This window comes from Esox lucius, chromosome 23, assembly GCF_011004845.1.
Source record: "Esox lucius isolate fEsoLuc1 chromosome 23, fEsoLuc1.pri, whole genome shotgun sequence".
Classification (NCBI taxonomy): domain Eukaryota; kingdom Metazoa; phylum Chordata; class Actinopteri; order Esociformes; family Esocidae; genus Esox; species Esox lucius.
Window position 1 is genome coordinate 5,891,698 of NC_047591.1, and position 26,856 is coordinate 5,918,553.

At 41.4% G+C, this 26,856-nt stretch overlaps 1 protein-coding gene and 1 pseudogene across 1 annotated transcript; one reads left to right on the top strand and one right to left on the bottom strand.

The window, feature by feature from the left end:
• Positions 1-9,204: 9,204 nt before the first annotated feature.
• LOC105006393 (aldo-keto reductase family 1 member B1-like) lies at positions 9,205-20,532 on the bottom strand. Its single transcript, XM_020042693.2, has 10 exons — positions 20,431-20,532; positions 19,849-20,016; positions 19,406-19,522; positions 19,233-19,310; positions 18,942-19,064; positions 18,737-18,843; positions 18,425-18,506; positions 15,499-15,582; positions 10,206-10,288; positions 9,205-10,057 (listed from the first exon to the last, which is right to left on the bottom strand). Exons 1-10 carry the CDS (start codon positions 20,458-20,460, stop codon positions 10,015-10,017), a joined length of 915 nt encoding a protein of 304 aa, XP_019898252.1. The 5' UTR covers positions 20,461-20,532; the 3' UTR covers positions 9,205-10,014.
• Positions 20,533-21,073: 541 nt separating this feature from the next.
• LOC109614951 lies at positions 21,074-22,284 on the top strand (annotated as a pseudogene).
• Positions 22,285-26,856: the final 4,572 nt, after the last annotated feature.

Below are 26,856 nucleotides of genomic sequence, written 5' to 3' on the forward strand. Positions count from 1 at the left end.
AATGCAAATGAATTACTTAAAAATCATACAATGTGATTTTCTGGATTTTTGTTTTAGATTCCGTCACTCACAGTTGAAGAGTACCTATGATAAAAATTACAGACTTCTACAGGCTTTGTAAGTGGGAAAACCTGCAAAATCGGCAGTGTATCAAATACTTGTTCTTCCCACTGTATGTATATAAGTTTACCACTTCAGGCAGGTATTTTATAAATATATGTGTAAGCATGATTACAGAGGTAAAATGCTTAACAGATGCCATGATCAGAATGCAACACAGACTATTTTTATGTGAAGGTAAGGGAAAAGATGAGTAACCAGTTTTTGCGCCAAAATCTTATTTGGACTGGTACAGAATAAAATCTGGGTATGAGATAATTTTAGTTAAATATTCACATGATTTTCTACCATAGATTTTACCACAAGTGCCAACTTAGATGGTTTAAATTCAATGCTACAATATAATAAAGGGATCACATATTATAATATGTCATGCTATTGTAGATATATTGATTGTATAAGTTAGTGAACTGTTGTAAGCTGTTGTAAGAAATGAAACAAAATATTAAGTTTTTGTAGCATGTGTTGAAACTGAAGGTGCAAGTAGGAGAACAGGAAACCCTGTTCAAGCGGTTGCCGGGGAGAGAAAGATTTAGTATGTCTGTCTTTTGAGAAACAGGACACAGGTTAGAGACACACACACATTTGTTTTGTTCAATAGGCATATTGCTGCTATTTGTATTTATGAGTTAGTCGGTTAAATTTCATAAACATTAATAAAAAATGACCACTTACCATCAGTTGATGAGGCCTGAGGAAGAACGAGGTGACTTTTATACAGTTAGGACTAAATAAACTATTCCCCAAAATGCGTAGCCATAGTGTTGAAGTCAACACTTCCCCGAGTTGGTTTGTTGGAAAGGAGAATAAAACATCAGGAGTCAGGTCAATTATCGTATCGTATATCCATTTATTACAGAAGCTTCTGGAGACAAGTGACGCCGCACAATGTCTAAGGATCAACAGTCAAAACATCATTTATACTTCAACTACGCCCAAAAGATAGAGGCGTTAAGTTCACAAAGCAAGTGTGCCATTGGCTCAATCCCAGTTCTATTCCTTATAAGGATAACTGCAAGTATCCCCTTGCCCCCCCCCCCCCCCCCCTTGTGGTTTCTGTGTTGTCTGTCCGACTATGTGTGTCTGTCTCTAACCTGTGTCCTGTTTCTCAAAAGACAGACATACTAAATCTTTCTCTCCCCGGCAACTGCTTGAACAGGGTTTCCTGTTTTCTTACTTGCACCTTCAGTTTTAGCTCATATTACAAACAATTAATATTTTGTTTCATTTCTTACAACAGTTCACTAACTTATACAATCAATACATCTACAATTCCCCCTTTTGATCTCTCCCCAGAGAGATCACCCCTATTCGCCAAGCTCCAGTTCTCCCGGGTCATGCTGCTCCAGTAGAGGCATCAGCATCCCTGGTGGCGGTCCTGGAGCCTTCTCAATGGCTGTAGAGATCACTATCATGGCAAGCCCTCTTATGCATGGGATACAACAACACCCACAAGTAACCATTATAGCACCAAATGTAGCAAGCGATAAAAGAACAGAGATTATCAAACTTTTCCACTGGCCGAACATCGAGGTCAGCCATTCCTCCAGCGGATTATCTATCCCAGAATGCTCGTGCATAGTTCGCGAGAGAGTACTAAGGCCCTGCAGCGCCTGCGAGTTTGAATTCTTTGGGGACCCCTCTAGGGACCCCTATTGCATCTATATAGGTTGGGGAGTCCACAGTGAGGTTGAATGTATCACGTGAGCGGCGGCCTATTGCATGTCTACGCCAGCGCCGGGTAAGAGCGCCGCTCCTTTTTGCCTGGAGTGCTTTAACTCGGTCACCTATCAGCACTAAGGGTGCTACTAACCGTACCATCGCACATACCCCCTGAGTGCCTTTTGGGATTCTTACCAAGAGTCGGGTGCCCCCACAATAGTAATACAGGCCAGACCGGGCCCAGGGTCCGATAATAGATCTGCTCTGGATCGTAACATTACACCACTGCGAGGGGATTTCTCCAACGTTCACCACGGGTTTCTGACTGGTGGCACATGCCACACATGTGGCACATGCCACACAGTCCCCTAAATCTTGTTCTTTGGCATTTTGCAACATCCAATCAAGCCAGATATTACTCTTGTGATACCCCGTGGCTTTCTCGATCACCTCTAACGGTTTCAATTTGGTATAGTCAACCCCTACCACTTCCCCAGGTTGCACCTTATCTGCTGAGGTGTCCACAGTCCCCGTGACTGCCACAACTGGAGAGCTAGTGGTCGGCACCCTAAAGTTAATTTTAATAAACACCTTGGTGTCAGTTCCTACATGCTCCACTCCGAGAACCAAATATATTTTGTCCGCACCTCCGTAAGGAGAGGTGTCCCAACCTCCGACAGACAAGGTAAGTGGATTCTGGGAGGAGCTGAAATCTCGTTGGAACTTAAACGAGCTCCACATAGTGGCATTTGGTCCCCACGGGAGTCCGGGCTGCCACTGTCCCGTATACGCTCGGACCTCGTCCCATCCCGGGCACCACTCCTCACCCGGCAGACATCCCATCAGGCCACACATCCCCTCTACATATGGAGTGTGACACACATACAGGATGTAATCCCTCCACGAGCCATTATATCTCCCGCAAGCTATGACCGAGCATAAGTCAAACGTGAAAGCAGTATGAGACCCTTTGATATAATCCAATTCAATACCCCCTCCCTGCTTCAGGCAGGCGTCCTCTCTTTGTGTCACCTGCCTTCTCGCTGTGGAAATGGAGACTCGATGCCAGCCAAGGAAACCTGTAGCAACATACAACACACATATCATTATTCCACCAATTCCCATATACCATTTCATTCTACTATCATCTCCCCAGACCTTTCTCTGTAACCCTGTCATCTTGGTACGAGTGGTAGCCACTCTGTGTCCTATACCCCCTTTTGTTACAGTATTCTTCAGTTCCTTCCCCTAAGAGTCTATTCCCCTGGCGCCGTCCTTTGTCTCCTTCACTCGCTCGTAGTCCGGCCGTGTCCTGGGGTCTGCTCCTGGCACCGGTCCGGCTGGTGCTGGTCCTCCTTCCGTCCACACTGGGGAAAGCTCCTCCTTCCCGGTTTGGATGAGGTCCGTCAGCGACCTCCCTGGCTCCTGCGCTGGTGTACACTGGCTCCAATGGTAACACGTCTCTCTTTTGTCCCTCAGGCGGACCGCATGGCTCATTCTCTCTACCACCTGATGAGGACCCGTCCACCTTGGCTCCGACCCCTTTCTCTTGATGACCTTCAGCAGCACCCAATCCGCCTGGGGCAGGTTCTGGTCCAGCGGGTGCAGGTTCCTCCGTTCTCCGACTCTATTGGAGAATTCTGAAACGAGAGCTCGCAATTCATCAAAATACACTCTGTGATCTTTGGGCCACTTTTCCCCTTCCGGGACCGCAGGCCCCGCGGCTGGTCCTGGAAACTGTCTCCCCGTCAGCAACTCGTATGGGGTGAACCCAGTGGTCTGATTTAACGAGCATCGAATTGTCATGAGTGCCAGTGGCAGTGCATCCACCCAGTTCAATTTAGTCTGTGCAAATATCTTAGCCAACTTGTTTTTTAAGTTTTGGTTAATCCTTTCTACCTTTCCCTGGGACTGTGGATGGTACACAGTGCCAAAAGCATGTTTTAGGCCCAATAACCTCTCTACCTTCTGTAAATCACTGTTCTTAAAGTGAGTCCCATTGTCTGACCTAATTTTCTCTGGGAAGCCGTGTCTGGGAATGTACTGGTTCACTAAACACTTGATCACTGTCTGACTGTCCTCCCTTCTTGCCGGCCAGGCTTCTGGCCACCCTGTGAACATGTCCACACACACTAACATGTAGCGGCACCCCCGTACTGTTTCCGTGTAGTCTATCACTATCTCTTGTCCAGGTCTCGTCGTCATGGGGAACGCCCCCATCACAGGTTTGATCGTCGGTTTTGGATTGTGGTGAGTGCAGATGGTGCATGCCCTAGTGTAGTTACGTACCATGTCTACCATAAATGGGTGCCACCAATGGCACAACGCCACTACACTGTGTGTTGTGAGTATCTGAAGTTGATGCCCCATCACTATGTGTGCGCATTTTTGAATGAGTCTCGCTACCCCCGCTGCATGCTGTGTGCAGGTGGGGTGCCTTTTTTTGGTTTTGTCAAATCCTACGCTTATGTACATAAGGATGTTCCTATCACCCCCTTTTTTCTGAAACAGGACCCCGTTCATGACTTGTCCTGTTTCAGAAACATCTAGAAAAAAGGGTTTTGTGTAGTCGGGTATGGCCAGATCAGCTGCGGTGGCTAGTTGTTATTTCAGCAAAATGAAGGCCTGGTCGGCCGGGCAAAACCAATTGAGAGTGGCTTTAAGTTTACACATTCCCTGCTCTTTAACTAGCGCTCTAAGTGGCCCTGTGAGCCATGAATAGTTCGGGACGTAATTGCGGCTGTACCCCGTGAGCCCTAGGAATGATTTCCTTAACAGTAGTGGGTTTAGGATGGTGGAGGATGGGTTAGGGTTAGGGTTAGGCTGGGGAAAGCCCCGCTCCCTTCCGCGAGATTACTCTGCCCAGAAAGGAGACCTGCGTCCTTACCAGCTGTAGCTTTTCTTATGACACCTTGAACCCTTTCTCAGCCAGTCTGGTGAGGACCGTCATCGTAGCTTGGATGCAGACGGCCACCGTCGGGGCCGCCAGCACCAGGTCGTCTACGTACTGTACCAAAGTTACCCCTGTCGGCAGGCAGCATCCCTGCAGCGCTTCTCTCAGTACCTGGTTGAATATGCCAGGGGAAAGCGCGAACCCCTGTGGTAGTCTCGTGTATCGCCATTGTCGACCCCTATGTGTGAAAGAAAAAATATCACGAAGTTCTTCTGCTAGTGGGAGACAGAAAAAAGCGTTAGCCAGGTCAATGCAGATGAACCATTTTTACGTCTTACAGCTGTGTGAGTACCATACGTTTGGCGCCTGAGTGAGTGTCCAATCAGTACATTCGACCGGCCTTTTAACCATGGGCCCCAGGTCTTTTGCTTGGTGTTTAGGATGCAGGGCCAGTGACACATGCGGAACGGACTCCTCCGCCATCATGTACCACTGATCCTGCTCCTCTGTCAACTGTACATCTGCCGCTTACCCCTTCAGGGCCTACATATATGAATTTAGACCCAACCTGCCATGTGTCCCCACACACTACATCCCCAAACCCCTCTCTATACACCTCATCGCCCTGCCGATCATAAAATAGGGTTACATGTGGGGGGTCTGGCGGAGGAAAGTATGGCTCGAGGAGGGAGATCCACGGCCTCCACTTGAAGTACTGGGACAAAATACCCAGTTTGTCCGGCTTTTCCGGTATCAATAGTCCCCAGTATATCTCCGCTATTTCACCCTTCACCGGTTATACCAGGTACTGCCCTTTGCGTGTGGTTTCAGGTCCGCACACCGCCGATGTCCCATCTGGTAAAGTGACAGTTAGTCCATCTGGAGAACATAAGATATTAGCCCCCAGTTTTATCAACAAGTCTTTCCCCAATAAGTTCACTGGTATGTTTGTCGACACCACATACGGATGGCTGAGGGCATGTTTACCCAGTATCGTTTTAAGAGGAAATGTCACTGGCAAAGTCTGTCCCACTCCTTCAAACCCCACAACTTCCACTGTCTTGGAGGATAGTAGTCCTGTAACGGGAGGGGCGGTGATGGTGGAAAAAGTGGCACCTGTGTCAACCAGAAAGGCGAAGTCCTTCCCGTCGACATTCAGGGACAGCATAGGGTCTGCCTTTCCCCCGCTGTCCCCTCCCCTCCCTGTAGACCGTCATGCCTGGTCCCACCCTCCCTCATAAGAGAGTGGGTATTGTCCAGGTGCGCTAGGTGGTGGGACGGCGTGTGGGTTGGGAACTGGAGCTGCCCCTTGGTTTGGGTATCCTCTGCCCCTTGCAGTGTTCTGTGGGCACTCTCTGGACCAGTGGTTCGGGTCACCACACGTAAAGCAGGCTCCGTATGGGACTTGGGCTCCTGGAGCCCCTCTGCCTCTACCCCGCCCCCTCCCCTACCATAACCTCCCCTCGGAGTCCCTGGTCGATAGGGCGCGGTGAATGCCCTCCGGCCACCGTGAGGTTGGGGTGCCCAACCTCACGGAACAGGGTATAAATCGGGTGTGTCAGGTTCTCCCGAGCCTAGGGCTGCCATCTGTCTGTGTTTCTTTTTCCCTTCATTGAACCTCACTTTGGCTTCACCCAGCTGTAAGCGCAGCAGTTTCTCCCTCAGTTCCCATATCTGTTTGTCTTTCTCTGTCTCCTCGTCTGTAGCCCTCTGTAAATGATGCACTACATGTCTTTCCCATACGTGTGATTCACTACCCGGCAAGTCAGGATTTGCCATCATTGCCTCTTTTATTTTCTCTGGAAGTCCCTCTAAGACCGCCCTTCTAAACCACTCCTGCTGCAGACCTCCCTTCCCCGAGTGGTACCCTGTGTGTTTGGCCCATGTTTCTTTGCAGTCTTCCAGATTCTGTCTAGGGTGTTGACCTTTTTCCCAGGGTAACTTAGGTACCGGGGCCCCAGCCAGCACAGGGAATTGTTCCCTCAAGGCTGCGTCTAAAGAGAGGCAGCTGAAACCCAGCACAACTAGCTTCCCCTGCTTGTGACCGCGTATACATTTTATTTTGAGTCCTTTGAACCGATTCTAATGCGTCATGGTGTAGTTCTTGTTCTGGTGGGGGCGAACGCGGCAGAGGGTATACATCTACGTCTCCCTTACTCCCATCTCCACTACGGTCTTTGTCTGAGTTAGTCCATCTCCCTACTGCTTTCCCAGAGAGTAACACCAGTCCTTTATATGAATTTCCTTTTTTCTGCCTAGTTTTTGTCCTTCTCACTGTGTCACTATCGTCCGACCCCAACTTTGAGTCCTCACCTAACCTGCCTTCAGTACGGCCTGACCTTTTCTTTCTGGCCCCTGTAATCTCATCCTGTTTATTCTCTCCTAGTTGTCTCCCCTTCTCGCTCCTCTCATCGTACCTCCCGTACTCTCTCTCTGCCCTTGCCTTGAACGGTTTCACCTCCCCCTCAGTGTCTGTCTCGCTCTCTGACTCCGCCTTCCTACTTAACTTTCTCTTATCTTGCTTTCCTGTGACTTCAGTTACGGGCTTGCTGTTCTGTGGGTCTAAAGACAATATCCCACTTTCTAAACGTAACACTGGATATAATGGTACATGCGGTGTACCATGCACTGCCAGGTCATCTTCATATGCTGGGGGTTCTATCTCTCCTCTGACCTCCTGAATTTAAATCAGTACCACTACGTTCACCACAGGTTCACAATTTAGTTCACAGCCAATATGCAGATTTAGATATAACAGGCTCTGCTTACCTTTATCATGAGCCGGCTCGGAACCTGTGAATCTCGTGTAGGTTGTCTGGACCGGGTCGTTCTCCTTTTTCCAATCCCGGACGAGCCCCCAAAATTGTTGAAGTCTAACACTTCCCCGAGTTGGTTTGTTGGAAAGGAGAATAAAACATCAGGAGTCAGGTCAATTATCGTATCATATATCCATTTATTACAGAAGCTTTCGGAGACAAGTGACGCCGCATAATGTCTAAGGATCAACAGTCAAAACATCATTTATACTTCAACTACGCCCAAAAGATAGAGTCGTTAAGTTCACAAAGCAAGTGTGCCATTGGTCCAATTTCTGTTCTATACCTTATAAGGATAAATGCAAACATCCTCTTGCCCCCTTGTTGTTTCTGTCTTGTCTGTCAGACTATGTGTGTGTGTCTTTAACCTGTTTCCTGTTTCTCAAAAGACAGACATGCTAAATCTTTCTCTCCCCGGCAACCGCTTGAACAGGGTTTCCTGTTCTCCTACTTGCACCTTCAGTTTTAGCTCATGTTACAAACACTTAATATTTTGCTTCATTGCTTACAACAGTTCACTAACTTATATAATCAATATATCTACACAGATTATGGGGGAATTAAATTCTATATAAATTACTATATATGATACAATCAAGCTGGCGAGTGGTAGCAGACAAATGCATTGTGTTCCATAGATGAGAGCAACCCATCCGGGTACTTTACCTTCGCGCCATGCTCCCGCCCGTTTTTTGGGGAAAACACACCATTTAATTTGACTGGCGGTGAATACAAAATCCGACGTCTTTGCCAATAAATCTTACAGAATAAGAAAACTATATAGCTTTTTAGCAATTAGGAGCACAAACACTATGGCCAGTCAGGCAAACAATTATTGAATGTTGTATAGAGTAAATAGGGGGTTGAGTGTCCATTCAGTCTGCCTCCATCAAAGTGGACGAGCAACCCAACTTAGTGGCTGGAGGTGTCATATCCCGATATATACAACTATCTTATTGAATCTCCAGGTAATATATTTATGACATCTGTAACTTTATTTTGCTGTTTTGGAAGTCTGTCCGTTGTGACGTTACTGTAAACTAATTAAATCGCTAACATGTTTAGCAAGCTAAGAAGTTTGCTAAACATGAGCACCCTGCAACTATAAGGCATGCGTGAAGTTGACAATAATAATTGGCAACCTCACCCTTCAGATACAGTTCACATACACATTCATAAATGTACTGATTATCGATGCGTCACACCAAATAATGGACTATACAATTAATCATATCTCACCAATAAATGTGTATTGCTACAATAATTTGAAATGAACAATTACATGTACTTGAGTGAGAGAGGCTACCTGTTTATAGTTGTTTGACGACCCGGGGTACATATTTGCAGTAAAACATTTTGGAAACGTTTTGTGGGTAAAACCTGCAGTTAAACTCAAAGCTAATGCAATTTGCATTACACAAATTGGCATATTTGCATATAGCCCTATAGAATCTTTGATTGGCTACAGCGCAAAGGCATGTGTGAGGTTCAAGGTTGCAAAGTTTAAAAAATTAAATGTTTTGATTCACTGCAGTAATTTGTCCAAAAACTTAAAGCTCTCATCTGATGTGCTATCTGAGGACATCAACTAGCATGTCAAAGCCCGCTTGTGGGCTACTGTCTAATGACTCTAATCTATAGTATTCAACTCTGATTCGATTCAGCTATTCATTTTGTGGGTCTTTGAAGGCTACACCCCACTTTTTCCTCCCGCCAATTACCCCAGTCCCTCAGCCAGCAATAGTCCCAGCAAATTTGCAAAGGGAGGGGTATAAATATTTTATAAATTACCTTCATCCTGATCCCATCAGTTTACATTTGTAATGAAATCTGTTTGAAAACAATCAGGATGGCATAAGATTCTCAATGTACACGCAACCACATCTGCAATCCTGTGCACATGACTAATATTACACTTTAGAATGTAGATAAGATCTGTACAAAGGACACATTAGGACCATAAACTGCACATTAATACTGTTATTAAATACTTTATGCAACATTTTCTTTCAAACCAATAAAGCTCTTTTGTCATTGGGGGTACTGTTGTACTTCACAGTACACATGAAGATCAATATAATCAGCACAGTCACTAAACCAGTTTCTTTCTCATGATGAGAATCTTGTTTTAATATGTCCAAAATACAGTGCAGAACATCAACACGCTTTATCAGGCATATGTTACTATATAATTTATAAAATGTTAAATCAGTGCTCTGTGAAGTATACCTAGAAACCTGTCTAAGGAACTCTGCTTTCCGAAAATGTACATTTACAAATATCACAAAATGAATACAAAAATGACATTAAATAGCACAGTCAATTTATCCATAGATGTTCTGTTAACCTCCAGAAAGTATATTACTTCCCATGATGATATAGCAGATGTTTATATCTCTCAAAAATGAATTAACTATTTTTAGTATGCACCTGGTGTCTGTCAAAGAGAAAGACAGATACTCAGTGGAATGTGGATGTCAGGTCAATGTCCTTTTAGTGTTCAGCTCCAGCTCCACACAGATCTCAGTACTCAGTGTGCAGAGGAAAGTCTTTGTGCTTGATGCCCCTGCATTGAGAAAGACAAGGTTGGAGTGATGATGAAGTCAGCATCTGCTCACTCCTGAACTCCAAAATTCCATAGATATGAAACACTGCTTTATATCATATCTACTGTATTTTAAACTCTAGAAGCAATTTTAGAACTCTGGACTCACCATTCCAAACTGAATCCTCTCCAGTTTCTGTTGAAACTCAAGATGACTTTCATGTCTTCGTCGCTTAGCTCAAAGTCAAACACCTAGTTGAAGGAGACAAATTGAAAGTCTTCATGAGTGTATGGGGATAGAATACTGCCAAAATGTTTGTATTCACAGCATACCAATCACAAATGTGAACCATGATTTGTAAATACACTGCAGCAAATCCATGACTGTAATGCATGCTTAAAATGTGTATATACACAGCATTAAACTAACAAACGCATATTTGGAAACATAAAAAAATGCATAAATGTAAGTCACTATCCAGAAACAAACACTACCTGATTCATTTCTAAAATAACATTTTATAAATGCAACCAGATTTGTCAGTCAACACTTTTGTAGTTAAGTGTGCTTTTCTGGATCAAGTTGTGTGCATGGATCGGTTTACATTTCTACACAGGATTTTGGCAGTTAAGGGTCAGAGTTCAGGTCACAAGTCAACGATTCACAAATGTGAGACCACTAGTCATAGCAGAATATCTTGGTGACTTCCAGCCAATCAACTAAGCACACAGTGATGATTTTATAATTTTTTTCAGTTTCAATAAAGATGCAATCAACTGTGTCTCTTGAGGTACCTAGCTATGTTTTATAACACAATTTATGTGACTGACAAGGGAAAATGTTATCAAATTAAATGCATTGATTTCAGTGTCCAAATTATTTTTTCTGCATATTTAAAAAAATTACTTAGAAGGTGTCTTGGCCAATGTTGAATGCTGACAGCTAGTTAGCTATAGACAGCACAGTACTGCAGTAGCGAGTACTGATGTCAACTAACGCTCGCTAAACAACTGTGGTTGTTCATCTCCAATTATTAGTAAGTTTAAACTATAGTTACAGTGTATGCCATTAGTAATTAGTTAGCTAACATAACAATACTTGTCTGCTTTTACACGGCACATCAAGCGACACGGTTGCAACTTTGTTGAAACCGAAAAGTAGATGACGTCATCACAAGGGTTGGTACCATTCGCATTTGAACCAATATTGTACCGGTACCTGTAATTCGGTGCCAGTACCCAACAGTACCTTTTTTTCTGTACTTTTGTAGCACTAACATTAGCTGTGGTTAGATGTGTTGCCATGGCCAGCATTCAGGGCTTGACATTGGCACCCGCCAAATCCGGGTAGAATTTGGCTGTGGCGTGTAAGGCAGTCACTCTAACTAGCCACTCTGGCGGGTGGCATTCTATACTATATCTATACACAGGGTTTTTCCTGAATTCAAATCTCAAAGACAACAGTCTTCCTAAAATTTTGCACCAACTCTATGTGTTGGCATGGTAAAACATGATTTTGCGCTCATGTACAAAATACCAGCAAAACACTGCAGCTAAAATGAAGGTAGGAGGAAGCTTTTTAGTAATGTCGGAAAAACAGGTGGAACCTACTTTTCTTTTACACCCAAGCATGTCAAAATATTCCATTAAAATTTAGTAACCTCAAACTACATCTAATCTGCATAACTTTTTTATAAAAACTTTTCAGGTGGCTTTAGTAGCCTAAAATTACAGATTTGTTTTAAAGAGAGATCTTGAGTCAAATGAAGATGACTGGTAAAAAGACCATCAGATTAGGGTATGTACTATCACCAAAAACATGAGGCTATATATGCAATATATAGAGTAAAGAAATATATAATTAACATATTTTTACTAACAATATACATAAGTCACTAACAATATAAATATATGAACGTGAAGACGATGGATCAGTAACAGCAGCAGAGCCTAGAGCTGATGAATGAAGTCAAGGGAGATTAACGATGTAGCAAGGATGAGGAAAAAACTTGTAATAAATACAGCAGTTTTGTTTTTTAATGCAAATCTATACTAAAGAGAACAAAGCATAACAAAAATAGACAACAATAATATTGACTGCGATTAATTATAAAGCTGATGGGTGATTTCATATCTTTTTTTAAATAACATGTTATATTAAGAATAAATATATTGCGTGCATATTTTGGTTGATATTAGGGAGGACATTGTAACGGGCAGCTGCTCAAATGGACATGGACAACAGGTCAGATTTAACACTATTATAGTAATTTTCAAGTGTGTAGCCACATTATATAAAGTATTTCACAGAGAGGTGTCTGGTAGAGTGGGGTACCACCTTTGCCTAATAGTGACTGAACCAGTAAACAAGACAGGCTAAGATGTAGCACACCATAGCCCAATTGTATCAAATAAAACAATTCCCCAACAACAAAATGGTGGCTAGTGAAAATGCTGAATGGCTAGTAACTTTGGAAAAGCACTAGCCACAGTGGCTGGTGAGCAAAAAAGTTCAAGCGCGGCCAACTTTGCATTTCAGCACGTTGTCTGTGTCAAGTTTTGAAAAGTGTAACCACACTTTGGACCGCATTCAGCTTGTCCTGACTCAGTAGGTGTTGGACATTGAACAAGCCACAGGGGTGAGGTAATCCCGCTCTGGTAATATGGCTTTCTCATCTCTCTCACCCAGATGCGCTTGCAGGTACCGAAATTTGGCACTGATTGATTTTACATGAATCGGTACTCGGTAGTACCGTGTTTGATATTCAACACTAGCCATCACTGTGTGCTTATGAGTCAAGTAGTATATGTTTGTGGATAGTGACTTAAATGTGTAAATTTTTGCACGGCCGCGTATGCGGAGCCAGCTAAGAAGAGCAAATGTCTCTTACTGACCGAGCGACTCCCCTTTGTTAAAGAGCGTAGTGGTTTGAGACGCGGGCTCCGGCACCACAGGTCCCGCGTTCGTCTCCCGTAACAGTCAAAATGCATTATGCCTGAGGTTCATGACATAAAAAAACTTTACGTAGCTACGTAATAGGAAGCCTAAAAGAAAATAGTTGTGGTGAATATTAGGATTTGTTCAGGATAAACAAACGCTGGCTTCACGATTCTCTCATCTTTTCACGATTCTCTCGCCGATTCTCAATGTCATTCACAAATGTCTAATAAGCTGTTAAAAATGCCAGTGGCAAAAGCCATAAAGTTCATGAATGCTATTGGTGGTGGAGGTAAACTTTATAAGAAATGTCACTCAGTTTAACACAATATTATGGCGTCTAGCGACATATTACTTGCTAATAAGCTTTTAAAATGTCCAGTGTCAAAAGTCATACAGTTCATAGATACTATTTGTGGTGGAGGGAAACTTAAAAAGAAAAGTTACTCAGTTTAACGCTAGTTAATGGTGTCTAACAAAATATTCAAACTTGGCGTGATGTTAATGAGTGAAAATAATATAATGCCCAGCATGTGTGCAGTTTGGTGGCGTAGTGGTTAACGACAATGCATTTCACGTGGGCAACCCAGATTCGATTCTCAAGAGGCAACCACGATGAACACATTTTATTGGTCTTATTGTGTCATGGACTCACTGCTGTGTATTTATGGATCACAGTTTACATGTGTGGATTGTATGCTGTGTATTTATGAATCATGGCTCACATGTGTGGATTGTATGCTGTGTATTTATGAATCATGGCTCCAATGTTGTGGATTGTATGCTGTGTATTTATGAATCGTGGCTCATGTGTGGATTGTATGCTGTGTATTTATGAATTATGGCTCACATTTGTCAGTTGTATGCTATGAAAACATTTTGGCAGTATTCTAAGTTTTGCAATTTAAAGGTTTCATTGGGCAGAATATTATTGTGCAACAGTGACAAATATTGTTGGCTCTGAAAGAGGAAGTTGGAGTCTTATGCTGCATTTCCTCTGGTGCTTTACCCCGGTACCAGGGTTACACCAGTGATTAATGTTGGCTCTAGACTTTCCTGTTTCGACTACATATTTGGTACCAAGGACTTGAGGGTTTCAGGTGGGGAGGGAGGAGTAAACCATCAATGCAATTTTGTTTTCCTTTTACAAAAAATAAAAGGCAATATTTTTCTGTTAGTTTGTTTACAATACGCCGTTTGAACTTGAGTAATAAAACTCATTTATTCCTCAAACTCCTGCGACCGGCTCCTTCTCTACCTACACTCATGACACTGCTACTGTAAGCCAGCGAATGAATATTTTTGTTTAATAAGTATTTTGTCAGAACTATTTACCTTTAATAGAAGTATTTGGGAGAATTCTGTGGTAATTTTGTGTTGTTATAGGTTCTGCAGACTACGTCTTGGTCTCGGCGCTCTGTTTTACTATTAAGTTAATGGCACCATACCAGCTTCTGTCGTTCCAACTCTTTCCGTTGTGAGGCTTTGCTTCCCTGTACTGTTGCTTTTATTTTCTTTATTTAATCAGGGATCTGTTTGTTAGATTGGATGAAAACCATTACGAGATTCGAATTGCACAACATGCCGTGTTTTCACAGCACATAACGTGTCAACCCACAAACCGCGCCCTAAGTCCTAAAGTCTCATTCTCAAGTGAGAGCCAGGCTACTGGCGCTGGTCCATGTCAATGGAAATAGAAAAATGTCTGGACTTAAGGGTAAAACACCAGTGTTTGGCACCAGGGGAAACGAGGCATGTCTCTTTTGTAAGGAGCAGGCCCCAAAGCACATGGTGGTAGATCTGCACACAGGTGCCGGCTCTGGTGTATGGATACTGAGGACAGAAGATCAAGGTGACCTGATGGAGTGGCATCAGTTGAGAGACAGACAGGAACGGATATAGGTTACACTTAATTTTGAGTGTATCACCTTCCATTTGTAGATGTTCTATAGATGTAAATACTATCAACAAACGTTCAACAAAATATCTGTTGATAAGCAGCTTCTTGCTTAGATTAGAGTTTTAGGGTAAAGTTTAGTAGATAATGGAAATGTTACTGACAGTCAGTAGATAATCTGTAGAGCATCAACAGAGATTTTCCGGACTCTCAAAATAAAGTGTTACCCCGATATATTTTTGCTCCCCCTCTGTGACACTGAACAGCAGCTGTTCCCATTAGGGTGGGAACCTAAAGGTATTGACTCCCATGAAATCTGACCACATTTAAACTACTCAATGTGAACATAACCACTGAGTTTGTGATCAAACCTATAACATGGTACATCAATAAGAGATTCTTCCCACAGAGCCACTGAGATTTCACATATGAAACGCTACTTGTTGCATCTTTGAAAAAGTGAATTTCCAAGAAAAAGGAAACAGGTTAACATTTGAACATAGGATCTCTTATGGGAGGCAGAGAAATAATATTCAGACACCAACTCATTCATGAATAGCTCTCCTAAATTGTCTAATTTAAACAACGGTTTCCAGGAGTTTATCATGGCAGTGTTAAAATAAATACCTTGAAATTTTCCTTGATCCGGGAAGGTGTAACCGACTTTGGAATCACATTCACATTTCTCTGGATCTGGAAGCGGATAAGGACCTGTGGAAAGGAAAAAAGTGTGTGCATTCAAAACAAAAATATTTTCTAATTGTAAGCAAAAGTTTATAACTACATTAAAATGTGCTTCTATTTACACCAAAAACTACAAAACTTTCAATGTGCAAGAAAAGGTAAATTACCAGTGCAGAACAGGAAGAAAGCTGTTAGCACATAGGCATATGTTTTAAACTCTATAACAATGGACCTACAGCAAATAGTTAATAGCTCTCTGCAATCAGGCATTTTCCCAAGGTCTCTAAAAACATCTGCCATTAAGCCCCTATTAAAAAAGATAACATTGGATGCATCTATAATGAACATCAATAGACCTGTATCAAATCTCCCTTTTGTAGCCAAGATCATTGAGAAGGTTGTCTTCAATCAACTCAGCAATTTTGTGACCTCAAACGGTCTCTTAGACAAATTTCAGTCATGTTTCCAACCTCACCACAGTACTGAAACGCCCCTGATTAAAGTTTTAAATGATATACGGCTGAATACTGATTCTGATAAAATAACAGTTCTGGTTCAACTGAGATTGGGTTTTGAAACAAAAATAAAAGAACTAGTATTAGTAAAGAGTTGGATTCTCTGGCCCTTAAAACCAGGGATCAAGTGCATAACTTGGTGTTCTTTTAATGTGACCTAAAATGTGAACAATTTAATTGAAAAACAAACTGAAATCTTTGAGGAGGAAAAATAAAAACTTTACAATAACCTGGTTGCACAAGTGTGCACACCCTCTTATAACTGGGGATGTGGCTGTTTTCAGAATTAACCAATCACATTAAAACTGATGTTAAATAGACGTCATTACACACCTGCCATCATTTAAAGTGACTCTGATTAATCACAAATAAAGTTTAGCTGTTCCAGTAGGATATTCCTGACATTTTCTTAGTTGCATCTCAGAGCAAAAGCCATGGTCAGCAGAGAGCTTCCAAAGCATCAGAAGGATCTCATTGTTGAAAGATATCAGTCAGGAGAAGGGTACAAAATAATTTCCAAAGCATTAGATATACCATGGAACACAGTGAAGACAGTCATCATCAAGTGGAGAAAATATGGCACAACAGAGACATTACCAAGAACTGGACATCCCTCCAAAATGTATAAAAAGACAAGAAGAAAACTGGTCAGGCAGGCTTCCAAGAGGCCTACAGCAACATTAAAGGAAATGCAGGAATTTCAGGGAAGTACTGGCTGTGTGCTACATGTGACAATCTCACATATTTTTCATAAGAATGGGCTATGGAGTAGGGTGGCAAGATGGAAGCCTTTTCTTACAAAGAAAAACATCCAAGCCCAGCTGAAGTTTGCAAAAACAAAATCAAATCCCAATTGAACAGCAGTGGGGTGATCTGAAGAGGGCTGTGCACAGGAGATATCCTTGCGATCTGACAGATTTGGTGAGCTTTTGCAAAGAAGAGTGGGCAAATATTGCCACGTCAAGATGTGCCATTCTAATAGACTCCTACCCAAAAAGACTGAGTGCTGTAATAAAATCAAAAGGTGCTTCAACAAAGTATTAGTTTAAGGGTCTGCACACTTATGCAACCAGGTTATTGTGAGTTTTTATTTTTCAGTTTGTTTTTCAATTGAATTGTTGACATTATTGCTCACATTAAATGTGTAAAAAGGTCTGACATGATTTATCTTTGTCTCATTCTATTACATCACAAGAACCTGGCATTTTAACAGGGGTGGGTAGACTTTTTATATCCACTGTAAGTTCACTTAAATCAACTCTTTTTATTAAGCCAAAGTTTTAACTGTTAAAATTACTATTAGGACTTGTTTTCAGTGACACTGTTTGAAAACCATGAACAATTTCAACACCTATCTTTTAAAAGTTTGACATGGGACATTATAACCAATTTCATACCGAAAGGTATATACAGTGATGAGCCTATTAGCATACAAATCAGGGGTCAGTAGGGGATTGCTATGGCACAAAACATATTTTTTGGCAAATTTGGAGAGTCCACATAAAAAATAAATACGTACCATCCCCTTGACATGCACTCAGATATCTTAATCTAGAATCCTACACTATTATTTTACTCCAGGAGTCAATTAAGTTATCAGGAGGGAATAAATAACATGTTGATACACTTTATTTGCATTCGCGACAGACCTTGTTGTTACGTGCAACCCATGTGAGATCAGAGTCTGTCTCTTCACTTCTGTTTAACATAATTTAAAAATTTTCTAATCTAGTTATGTTGTTCTGTGCATCAATGGCAGTATTTCGGATCATGACAACTAGCATGATTTGTCCATTCCAGCTGATATCGTCTTAGTTAGCATATTTCTGCTAAATTAGATAATGTAGTGGGGCCAGACATTCAATGTTGTAAATTTACGGGACAGGAATGGGGATCCTGCAAACCAGGACAGCACATACAAGGCGTTTATGTTTGACAGTCATACAAACTAGCATTACTTATCCAACATTAGCTAATGTAAGTTAATCTAGCAAACAACTGAGCCAACCAGTCAAATTTAGTAAAACTGAAGAGAACAGGGAAGCTGATGCAAAACATGTAATGCAAAACATGTAATAAATGTTTTAGATTGTGAAATGTTAGTCAATATAATTTTTTGTTATACATTTCAATACAATTTCTACTACCCTAATAAATTAAAAAATTTTAACACACTTAAAATGGTCCATCAAACCATTATATTTTCCATTTTGGTACACACAGGGGCTATTGTAAAAAGGTTTTACAGAGATTATGACTGATACTATTCCAGTGTATGGCATTCCTGCTTGCAGAATTAAGGGAAAGGTCACAGCTGGACTAAAGATTTTATAAGGGTCATAGTTTGTTCATACCTGTGCTGTGCTCTTATGGTGTTTATCAGCAATGGCCTTTATCTTTGGTTCCTCTAGCAGAGATGGCTCACCGGGTTCTGCCCTGTTGGAAAATTACATTATGTTAATAGAAAATATAACACACATACATTTTGATGGTTCATCTGAAGCATGAATTAGAAAGACACTGCAGACGTACACACTCATTTAAATGTTTTCATTAACCAATGCAAACACTATATATACAATGCAATCCAAATCACATTGCCTTCCTTTTGATCTGTGGTAAATGTTTTTGCATTAGGAATATCTTGTAAAAATGTGCCATCTCACCATGGTCTGGTTGGGGAGCCCAGGGGACTGTAAGCTGTCACTGAGATGCCTTTAGAGTGACAGTAGTTGATCAGCTTCTCCTGGGTCAGATAGGGGTGGCATTCAATCTAGAGGGACAAATGCAAAGAGCAGTATTAAATAACACCTGGATACAATATGGAATCACATGTTTTCTGTCTGTCTTAATCACCATAGAATACAGTACCTGGTGGTTGGCAGGTTTGTACTTGAGGCCAGGCTTGTTCAAGATGGATTCAATCTGGTCTTTGTTAAAATTGGAGATACCGATAGCCTTGACAAGACCAGCATCCACTAGTTTCTCCATGGCCTGTTCAATAGTTCAACATTGGAATTAGAAAAACATGCTGAATGAATTCATTCATATTTCATTTTTATGTCAAATCACCAGCCAATACAGTAAATTGTAGAATAATCTTGTTAGGTGTTGTTGGAAATCATTGATTTAAATAAAGTAAAAACTTCCGATTTTTCTGACCTCCCAAGTATCCAGGAAGTTGCTGTCATCTGCGATTACAAGTCCGTCTTCACCAAGTGGAAATATTTCCTCACCAGGCTGCAATGACCAACAAACCAGTTACAGGACAACAGTCTTCTGATTCTAACCAGAGATAGTTTGAAAATTGGCAGATTCATTTTAATAACCCAGACCTGAAAGCCAGTGGGGAAGTGCATCAAGTAGAGGTCCAGGTAGTCTAGTTTGAGATCCCTCAGAGTCTTCTGACAGGCTCCTTTTACCATAGATTTCTGATGGAATGTACACCAAAGCTATAGGGGGAAAACCATGTGATAACAGCATTCATAACACATTGATATACATTTTAAATTACAATATAGCTTGAAGACAAAGAGAAGGGTCAAGTAGATGCAGCATTTGATTAAGCATTTACACAAAATGAATGAAAGCATGACACTGCTTGCATACAAAGCTGCCACATGCCTTAAACATATACAAAGCTCTTTGTCAACAAAAATTGGTTGTGGTTACATGACCCAAACTTCAAAAAATGACTACCACATCTTGTGACTTACATGTTTTCCCTTTTGACAGTGACCAAATACTGTAAACACATTTCCTTCATCCATTCACAAACCTTACTAACGATGAATAGCTCCTCTCTCCTCACAATTCCTTGGTCAATCATGGCGTGAATGCCTTCCCCCACCTCATCCTCGTTCAGGTAACAGTAGGCTCCGTCTATGTGTCTGTAGCCTGCAGAGATAGCGGTTTTCACAGCCTCTGCTACCTTGCCTTTTTCCGACTGCACAGAGATTCAGAGGAATTAAGGATTAGGGTGTAGTATTGTGTTGTGAGGTGCATATTTTACTTAGACTTCACTATATCCCTCTGTCAGGCTTAGAGGGTCTCCATAACGTTGTAGTAACCATGCTATATATCATCTTCATTCACATTAGAGTTACATAAACAAAAGTTAACATACTTTGCTAAGTCCTTAGTCTAATGGTGACCAATGCACGCATGCACTGAGAAGCACCTTAACCTTGGTCATCGTCATTGGGCAAAATAGAAGATTGTCATCAAAGCATGCACATAATGGTAGTTAGCAGGAGAAATTGGCAGTTACCTGCCAATTAATTTCACAAATGTAGTTGAACAATTACTAATTCAATCCATGGCAAGCAAGTTGACTAGAAGATAAAGTACACATTCTTACCATCCATGTCCCCAAGCCCACAAGAGGCATGCTGGCACCAGTGTCAAGGGTTACAGTATGCCTGTATTCCTGAATTCAGAAGCAGGTATTAGGATTCAGCCTTCTCAGTGTGGAACTGAAATAGCTGTGTGGTATAGAAAGGGGTTTAAATAGTAGGGAAGTCATCTGCCTTGATTGGTTATGTCAGTCACATGTCCCCATTATAGCCAAATATGCAAGGCAGCACATAGGGCCAGAAAAGGGGAGGTGGCGGAGTAGTTGAAAAACAATAGTTCAGTGTTACATACCCTTTTTGCCGGACCGCGTAAGCGGAGCCAGCCAAGAAGAGCGAAATGTACTGGTTAACGACACTGCCTTTCATGTGGGCGACCTGGGTTCGAATCTCGAAGGCAACACTTTTTATTGCAGGCCAACTGAACTAGGCGTTCCAGGTTTCTTGTTTATTATTCCTTCCATATTAACACGTGGGGGGGTGTGCCTGTCAGAAATATTAGGAAATATTTTGTGAAATGTAATCTGTAGGTGTAAGGACTGATGCACAGTTAAATTGCTAAATACAACACAGAAAAGTAGTTTTTTTACTTATCCTGACTGGCCCACCATGTCTCAGTCATGCCAAATGTGCTATTGCATATGCGTAACAATGGAAGTTCAGTCTTTCCAATGAACAAGTGCGTTATGATGCAAAGACATATAACACTATGTGCAGCCTCTGTGGATGAATCGCTTTTCGGGTGTTGCATGCGTTGGACTTTTCCTACTTGAGCGACAAACGTGTGCATTAATCAATCCGGAAACTGACAATTTATAAGTTATCTAATATCATCCAAAAAGCATTGTCAGAAAGGAACTGAGTGAATATATTTCTTATATATTATGTAAATATATATATATTTTTTTTAAAGTATGCAGGGACTTTTCTACATATAAAACTTAAATGTGGCCGCTTTCACAAAATCTTGCAGTCTGAAACAGGCAAGGTAGCAGAGGCTGTGAAAACCGCAATCTCTGCAGGCTACAGACACATAGACGGAGCCTACTGTTACCTGAACGAGGATGAGGTGGGGGAAGGCATTCACGCCGTGATCGACCAAGGAATTGTGAGGAGAGAGGAGCTATTCATCGTTAGTAAGGTTTGTGAATGGATGAAGGAAATGTGTTTACAGTATTTGGTCACTGTCAAAAGGGAAAACATGTAAGTCACAAGATGTGGTAGTAATTCTTTTGAAGTTTGGGTCATGTAACCACAATACATTTTTGTTGACAAAGAGCCTTGTATATGTTTAAGGCATGTGGCCGCTTTGTATGCAACCAGTGTCATGCTTTCATTCATTTTGTGTAAATGCTTAATCAAATGCTGCATCTACTTGACCCTTCTCTTTGTCTTCAAGCTATATTGTAATTTAAAATGTATATCAATGTGTTATGAAGGCTTTTATCACAAGGTTTTCCCCCTATAGCTTTGGTGTACATTCTATCAGAAATCTATGGTAAAAGGAGCCTGTCAGAAGACTCTGAGGGATCTCAAACCTGGACCTCTACCTGATGCACTTCCCCGCTGGCTTTCAGGTACTGTATGTCTGTGTTATTAAAATGAATCTGCCAATTTTCAAACTATCTCTGGTTAGAATCAGAAGTCTGTTGTCCTGTAACTGGTTTGTTGGTCATTGCAGCCTGGTGAGGAAATATTTCCACTTGGTGAAGACGGACTTGTAATCGCAGATGACAGCAACTTCCTGGATACTTGGAAGGTAAGAAAAATCAGAATTTTTACTTTATTTAAATCAATGATTTTCAACAACACCTAACAAGATTATTCTACAATTTGCTGTATTGGCTGATGATTTTACATAAAAATGATTTGCGAAGGTTTGCGAATGGATGAAGGAAATGTGTTTACAGTATTTGGTCACTGTCAAAAGGGAAAACATGTAAGTCACAAGATGTGGTAGTAATTCTTTTGAAGTTTGGATCATGTAACCACAATACATTTTTGTTGACAAAGAGCCTTGTATATGTTTAAGGCATGTGGCCCCTTTGTATGCAACCAGTGTCATGCTTTCATAAATTTTGTGTAAATGCTTAATCAAATGCTGCATCTACTTGACCCTTCTCTTTGTCTTCAAGCTATATTGTAATATAAAATGTATATCAACGTGTTGCAACGATGTCCTGGTGTTGGCTGCACCTGGCGCCTCCCAGAGGCAAAGCCAGTGCCCAGCGATGAACTGGCCTTCAATCACCATCCCCCTCTGCTTGCCCCTGGGGGCGCCACAATATGTATACTGAAACTATGTCCCTTCCATTCTTAAACAATTTTTACTAAATAGAGATACGCTAAACATACAAAGTTACAGAAGAAATTTTATACAAAAGAAAATATTTACTATTATCCAACAAAATGTGAAATTATTCCCTTATGCCAAGATTGTTAGCCATTTGTACAAATTGACAATATGAAAATGAATGACATAGATGTCACACATTTGATGAGAAATATTTTACACATGATAGGCCATGCCCTCCCCGTTCAAGTTTTAAATACTCTATAGAAAAATACCCCCCAAAAAGATTAGCCCTCTCGCCATTTTTAACTGCCCCCTCAGTCACTTCGTCATGGCACCGGGCCTGATCGGGCTTTATTTTTTGATTTATGACCCATCTAAAAATAGAGGAGATGCTGATATGGGTGGTAGCTGGTTGTATGTGTAAATAAATGATCATTTATTATATAATGACTAAACCCACCAGAAAGCTGCCATATAGAGCGATCAGACATAACTGATGAAGTGAATAACACTGATAACTTTATTATCATGGTATCTGTCAGTGGGTGGAATATATTAGGCAGCCTGTGACCACTATCGAAATGCCTACAATGGGCACGTGAGCATCAGAACTGAACTACAGAGCAATGGAAGAAGGTGGCCTGGTCTGATGTATCATGTTTTCTTTTACATCACATGGATGGCCGGGTGCGTGTGGGTTGCTTACCTGGAGAACACTTGGCACCAGGATGCACTATGGGAAGAAGGCAAGTCAGCAGAGGCAGTGTGATGCTTTGGGCAATGTTCTGCTGGAAAGATTGGGTCCTGCCATTCATGTGGATGTTACTTTGACACGTACCGCCTACCTGAGCATTGTTGCAGACCATGTGCACCCTTTCATGGCAACGGTATACCCTGACGGCATTGCCCTCATTCAGCAGGATAATCCACCCTGCCACAAAGCAAAAATGGTTCAGGAGTGGTTTGAGGATCACCGCAACGAGTTCAAGGTGTTGAGTTGGCCTCCAAATTATCAACCCAATCCAGCATCTGTGGGATGTGCTGGAAAAAACAAGTCAGATCCATGGAGCCCCCTCCTCACAACTTACAGTACTTAAAGGATCTGCTGCTAATGTCTTGGTGCCAGACACCACAGCACACCACTCTAGGGGAGCTACACAATATTAGGCAGGTGTTCATTATGTTATGGCTGATGTACACTGCTCTATACACCCTACAATTACTTACAGGCTACAATTTCTGTAGCTAGAACAGAGAGTGTTTGTAAGTCGCTAGCAATTTATCCCCAGGTGGCAGACATACGATCTGGCAAATATGCATTTGCTAGCTTAACAAAATGTTCAGAACTTTTGTATAGACAACAAGTTATAGTACTAACCCAGTAGCCCAATATTATATAAAAATGTTCTCCATGCATTATTATTAGCTTATGTCTCTAAGAATATGGTCTGACTAATTGAAAACAGCATGATACCCAGCGACCGCACATATCAGCCTCTATATTTTTAGATGCGTGGTAAATCAAAAAAGAATGCGTAGCGACATGCGAGGGAATTGCAACAAAACGATGCATACCCAATCCAATTGGTGCATTTGGTGTAGCTGAGGCATGTCCTTAACTTCAAAGAAGGCATTCTTTAACTGTTGACAGGTGATTACAATACCGAATGCTCAATGGCTGTGTGTGTAAACCAAGTGTAACTTTTAGGAAAGGTGACTAGATACTCTTTAAACAGGAAATCTGTGCTTTGTATGAGGTATTCATATATTTTATGTAAACCCTCATTGTTCTTTTTTTAGCATTACTGTTTTTCATTTTGTTTGTATACTTTATACTTGCCTGTATTTTTAAAAAAAAAGGAATGTTTGACATTCCATGCCAGTATACTATTATATTGACAATTCCATGCCAATATAATAGAAATGTAGATGATGTCAAAGCCCAGAGAAATCAGAATGGAGCAATTTGACAGCTATCTTACCTGGGACCTGTTCTAAACAATCTACAAAACATGGTAAAAATAGCATTTCAGCTCTTATAAATGTTAAATTTCCTTATACAAATAACCAATGTCCTTATACAGCTTTTCTGTGTTGTTGGGTCTGGTGTAGCTCATTTTCCTCTTGACAATACCAGGTCAGGAGAGTTGGCTGGCCAATCAAGCACAGTAATACTATGGCCAGCAAACCAGTTATCGTTTTGGCCCTGTGGGCAGGTGCCAAGTCCTGTTGGGAAAGGAAATCAGCATCCCCATAAAGCTTGTCAGCAGATGGAAGTATGAAGTGCTCTAAAATCTCCTGGTAGACGTCTGCATTGACTCTGGACTTGATAAAACACAGTGGAGAAACACCAGCAGATGACATGGCACCCCAACTCATCACTGACAATGGAAACTTCACACTTGACTTCAAGCAACTGAATGTATATGCTTTGATACAGCACTCTCCGAACAGCCAGCCTGTTTAACAATGACCTTCTGTAAGCCACTCATGGAGGGTGTCATTGAGTGTTTTCTGGACAACTGGCACCCAGCAGTCTTCCCATGATTGTGGTTCTGTGTACTGAACCAGACAGAGATCGAAGGCTCAGGAAACCATTGCAGGTGTTTTGAGTTAATCAGCTTATTAGAGCTCAACATTTCTGTATTATAAATGTTTTATTCTAATATTTTGAGATACTGGATTTTAGATTTCCATGAGCTGTAAACTGTAATCATCAAGATTGAAACAAAAAGGCTTGACATTTTTCACTTCATGTGCAATGAATCTAGAATATGATGGTGTCACTTTTTCAATTGAATTACAGAAACAAATGAACTTTTCTATGATATTCAAATGTTTGGAGATGCACCCGTGTATGTCTATGCTTTATATCTTTAAATATGCACCACTTGGACCAAGCTTCAAAGCATTTCTGACAACAACAGGCTTATCTTACACATTTTCACATATAGAATATTTATTTATTATTATATCCTTATTTTTTCATTATTCTGTTAGAACACCTACGTACTCTGTATGCTTGAAACATTACGTATACTCAACAACTTGTCTTTCCCTGTCAGCAACTCCTGATGTCTCTGTCTGTGTTCAGGGGCAGTAATGAATGGAAGGTTGGCAGAGTAATGCTCCTAGTCTCCATCTATGTGTGGTAGACTAGGCCTTGGGCCTAACAGAAACCACTAGAAGTCTCCCTTTTGGGGGTACGTCTTAATGGCAGCAGGGGGGCTCCTGTGTCTTGTATTCTACAGATGAACAGGACTCTAGTACCTTATTGGGGGAAGCTACGTTAACCAACAGCCCCATATAGTTACTGCCCAGATTGACATACATCAGCCTTTGACCGGGTTGTCTGAGCAACTGACATTCTATGATTTTCTGTGCCTCCTGGAGCCGTCTGTGTGTAACCTTGCATTTTAGACTACCTCATAGCGGCGACTATTCCTAAAAACTTACATTCTGCAAATGCTAATTCCGTCATCTGTACTGTTGGAAGAGAATATAAGCTTTATCCTGAAAAGGCCATAATCAGAACAACTGTCATTACACACTCTGTGTTGGTCTCTGTACTTGTACTCCTTTTGTCATGATTTTTGTTCCTGTATATACAATTAAACCTGAAATAATTAACTGTTATGCTAATGACTTGATAAAACGCAATTGCTAAGCATAACGTCACGAAATCCCTTGTACTGTAGAATGTTTCGTAGAGAAACTGCACGTTATCAAAAGCTAGTAACAATGAAAAAACACTATATCTAGAAATAATAGGCAGAATGTTGTGCTTCATTTTCATACTTGCTTATGTGTGCTGTCTTAATACCTCCCAATTCAGAGACACGGGGCCAGTGCCCTTAAAAGTGTGTGCTCCTGTTCCAAGAATTACCTATTACGCATCATGCAACCCATGAAATCTCCCCCAAGTTATCTTTGGGTGTAGGTGATACAAAACTTTTTTGTTATATAAAAAACTGGGATCGGCGCAAACTTACAGATGAACAGATACTCAGGAATCACAAACAGTGAAAATGCATTTTGAACGTGTTATCATCTGCAAATTAATCAGTTTAAAAAGCACATTTATCAGAGGGTGATCAGAGGGGTAGAGAGGGAAGAATGTACAACTGATTGAAAAACC

Bases quoted from the DNA above. Each gene is read 5' to 3' on its own strand.
- LOC105006393 (XM_020042693.2), bottom strand. From the start codon at position 20,460: ATGCCTCTTGTGGGCTTGGGGACATGGATG. The intron at 19,065-19,232 runs GTCAGAAAAATC...ACTATTGAACAG, and splicing joins ACTTCCTGGATACTTGGGAG to GCCATGGAGAAACTAGTGGA. The intron at 15,583-18,424 runs GTATGAACAAAC...TCCTTTCCACAG, and splicing joins ACCATAAGAGCACAGCACAG to GTCCTTATCCGCTTCCAGAT.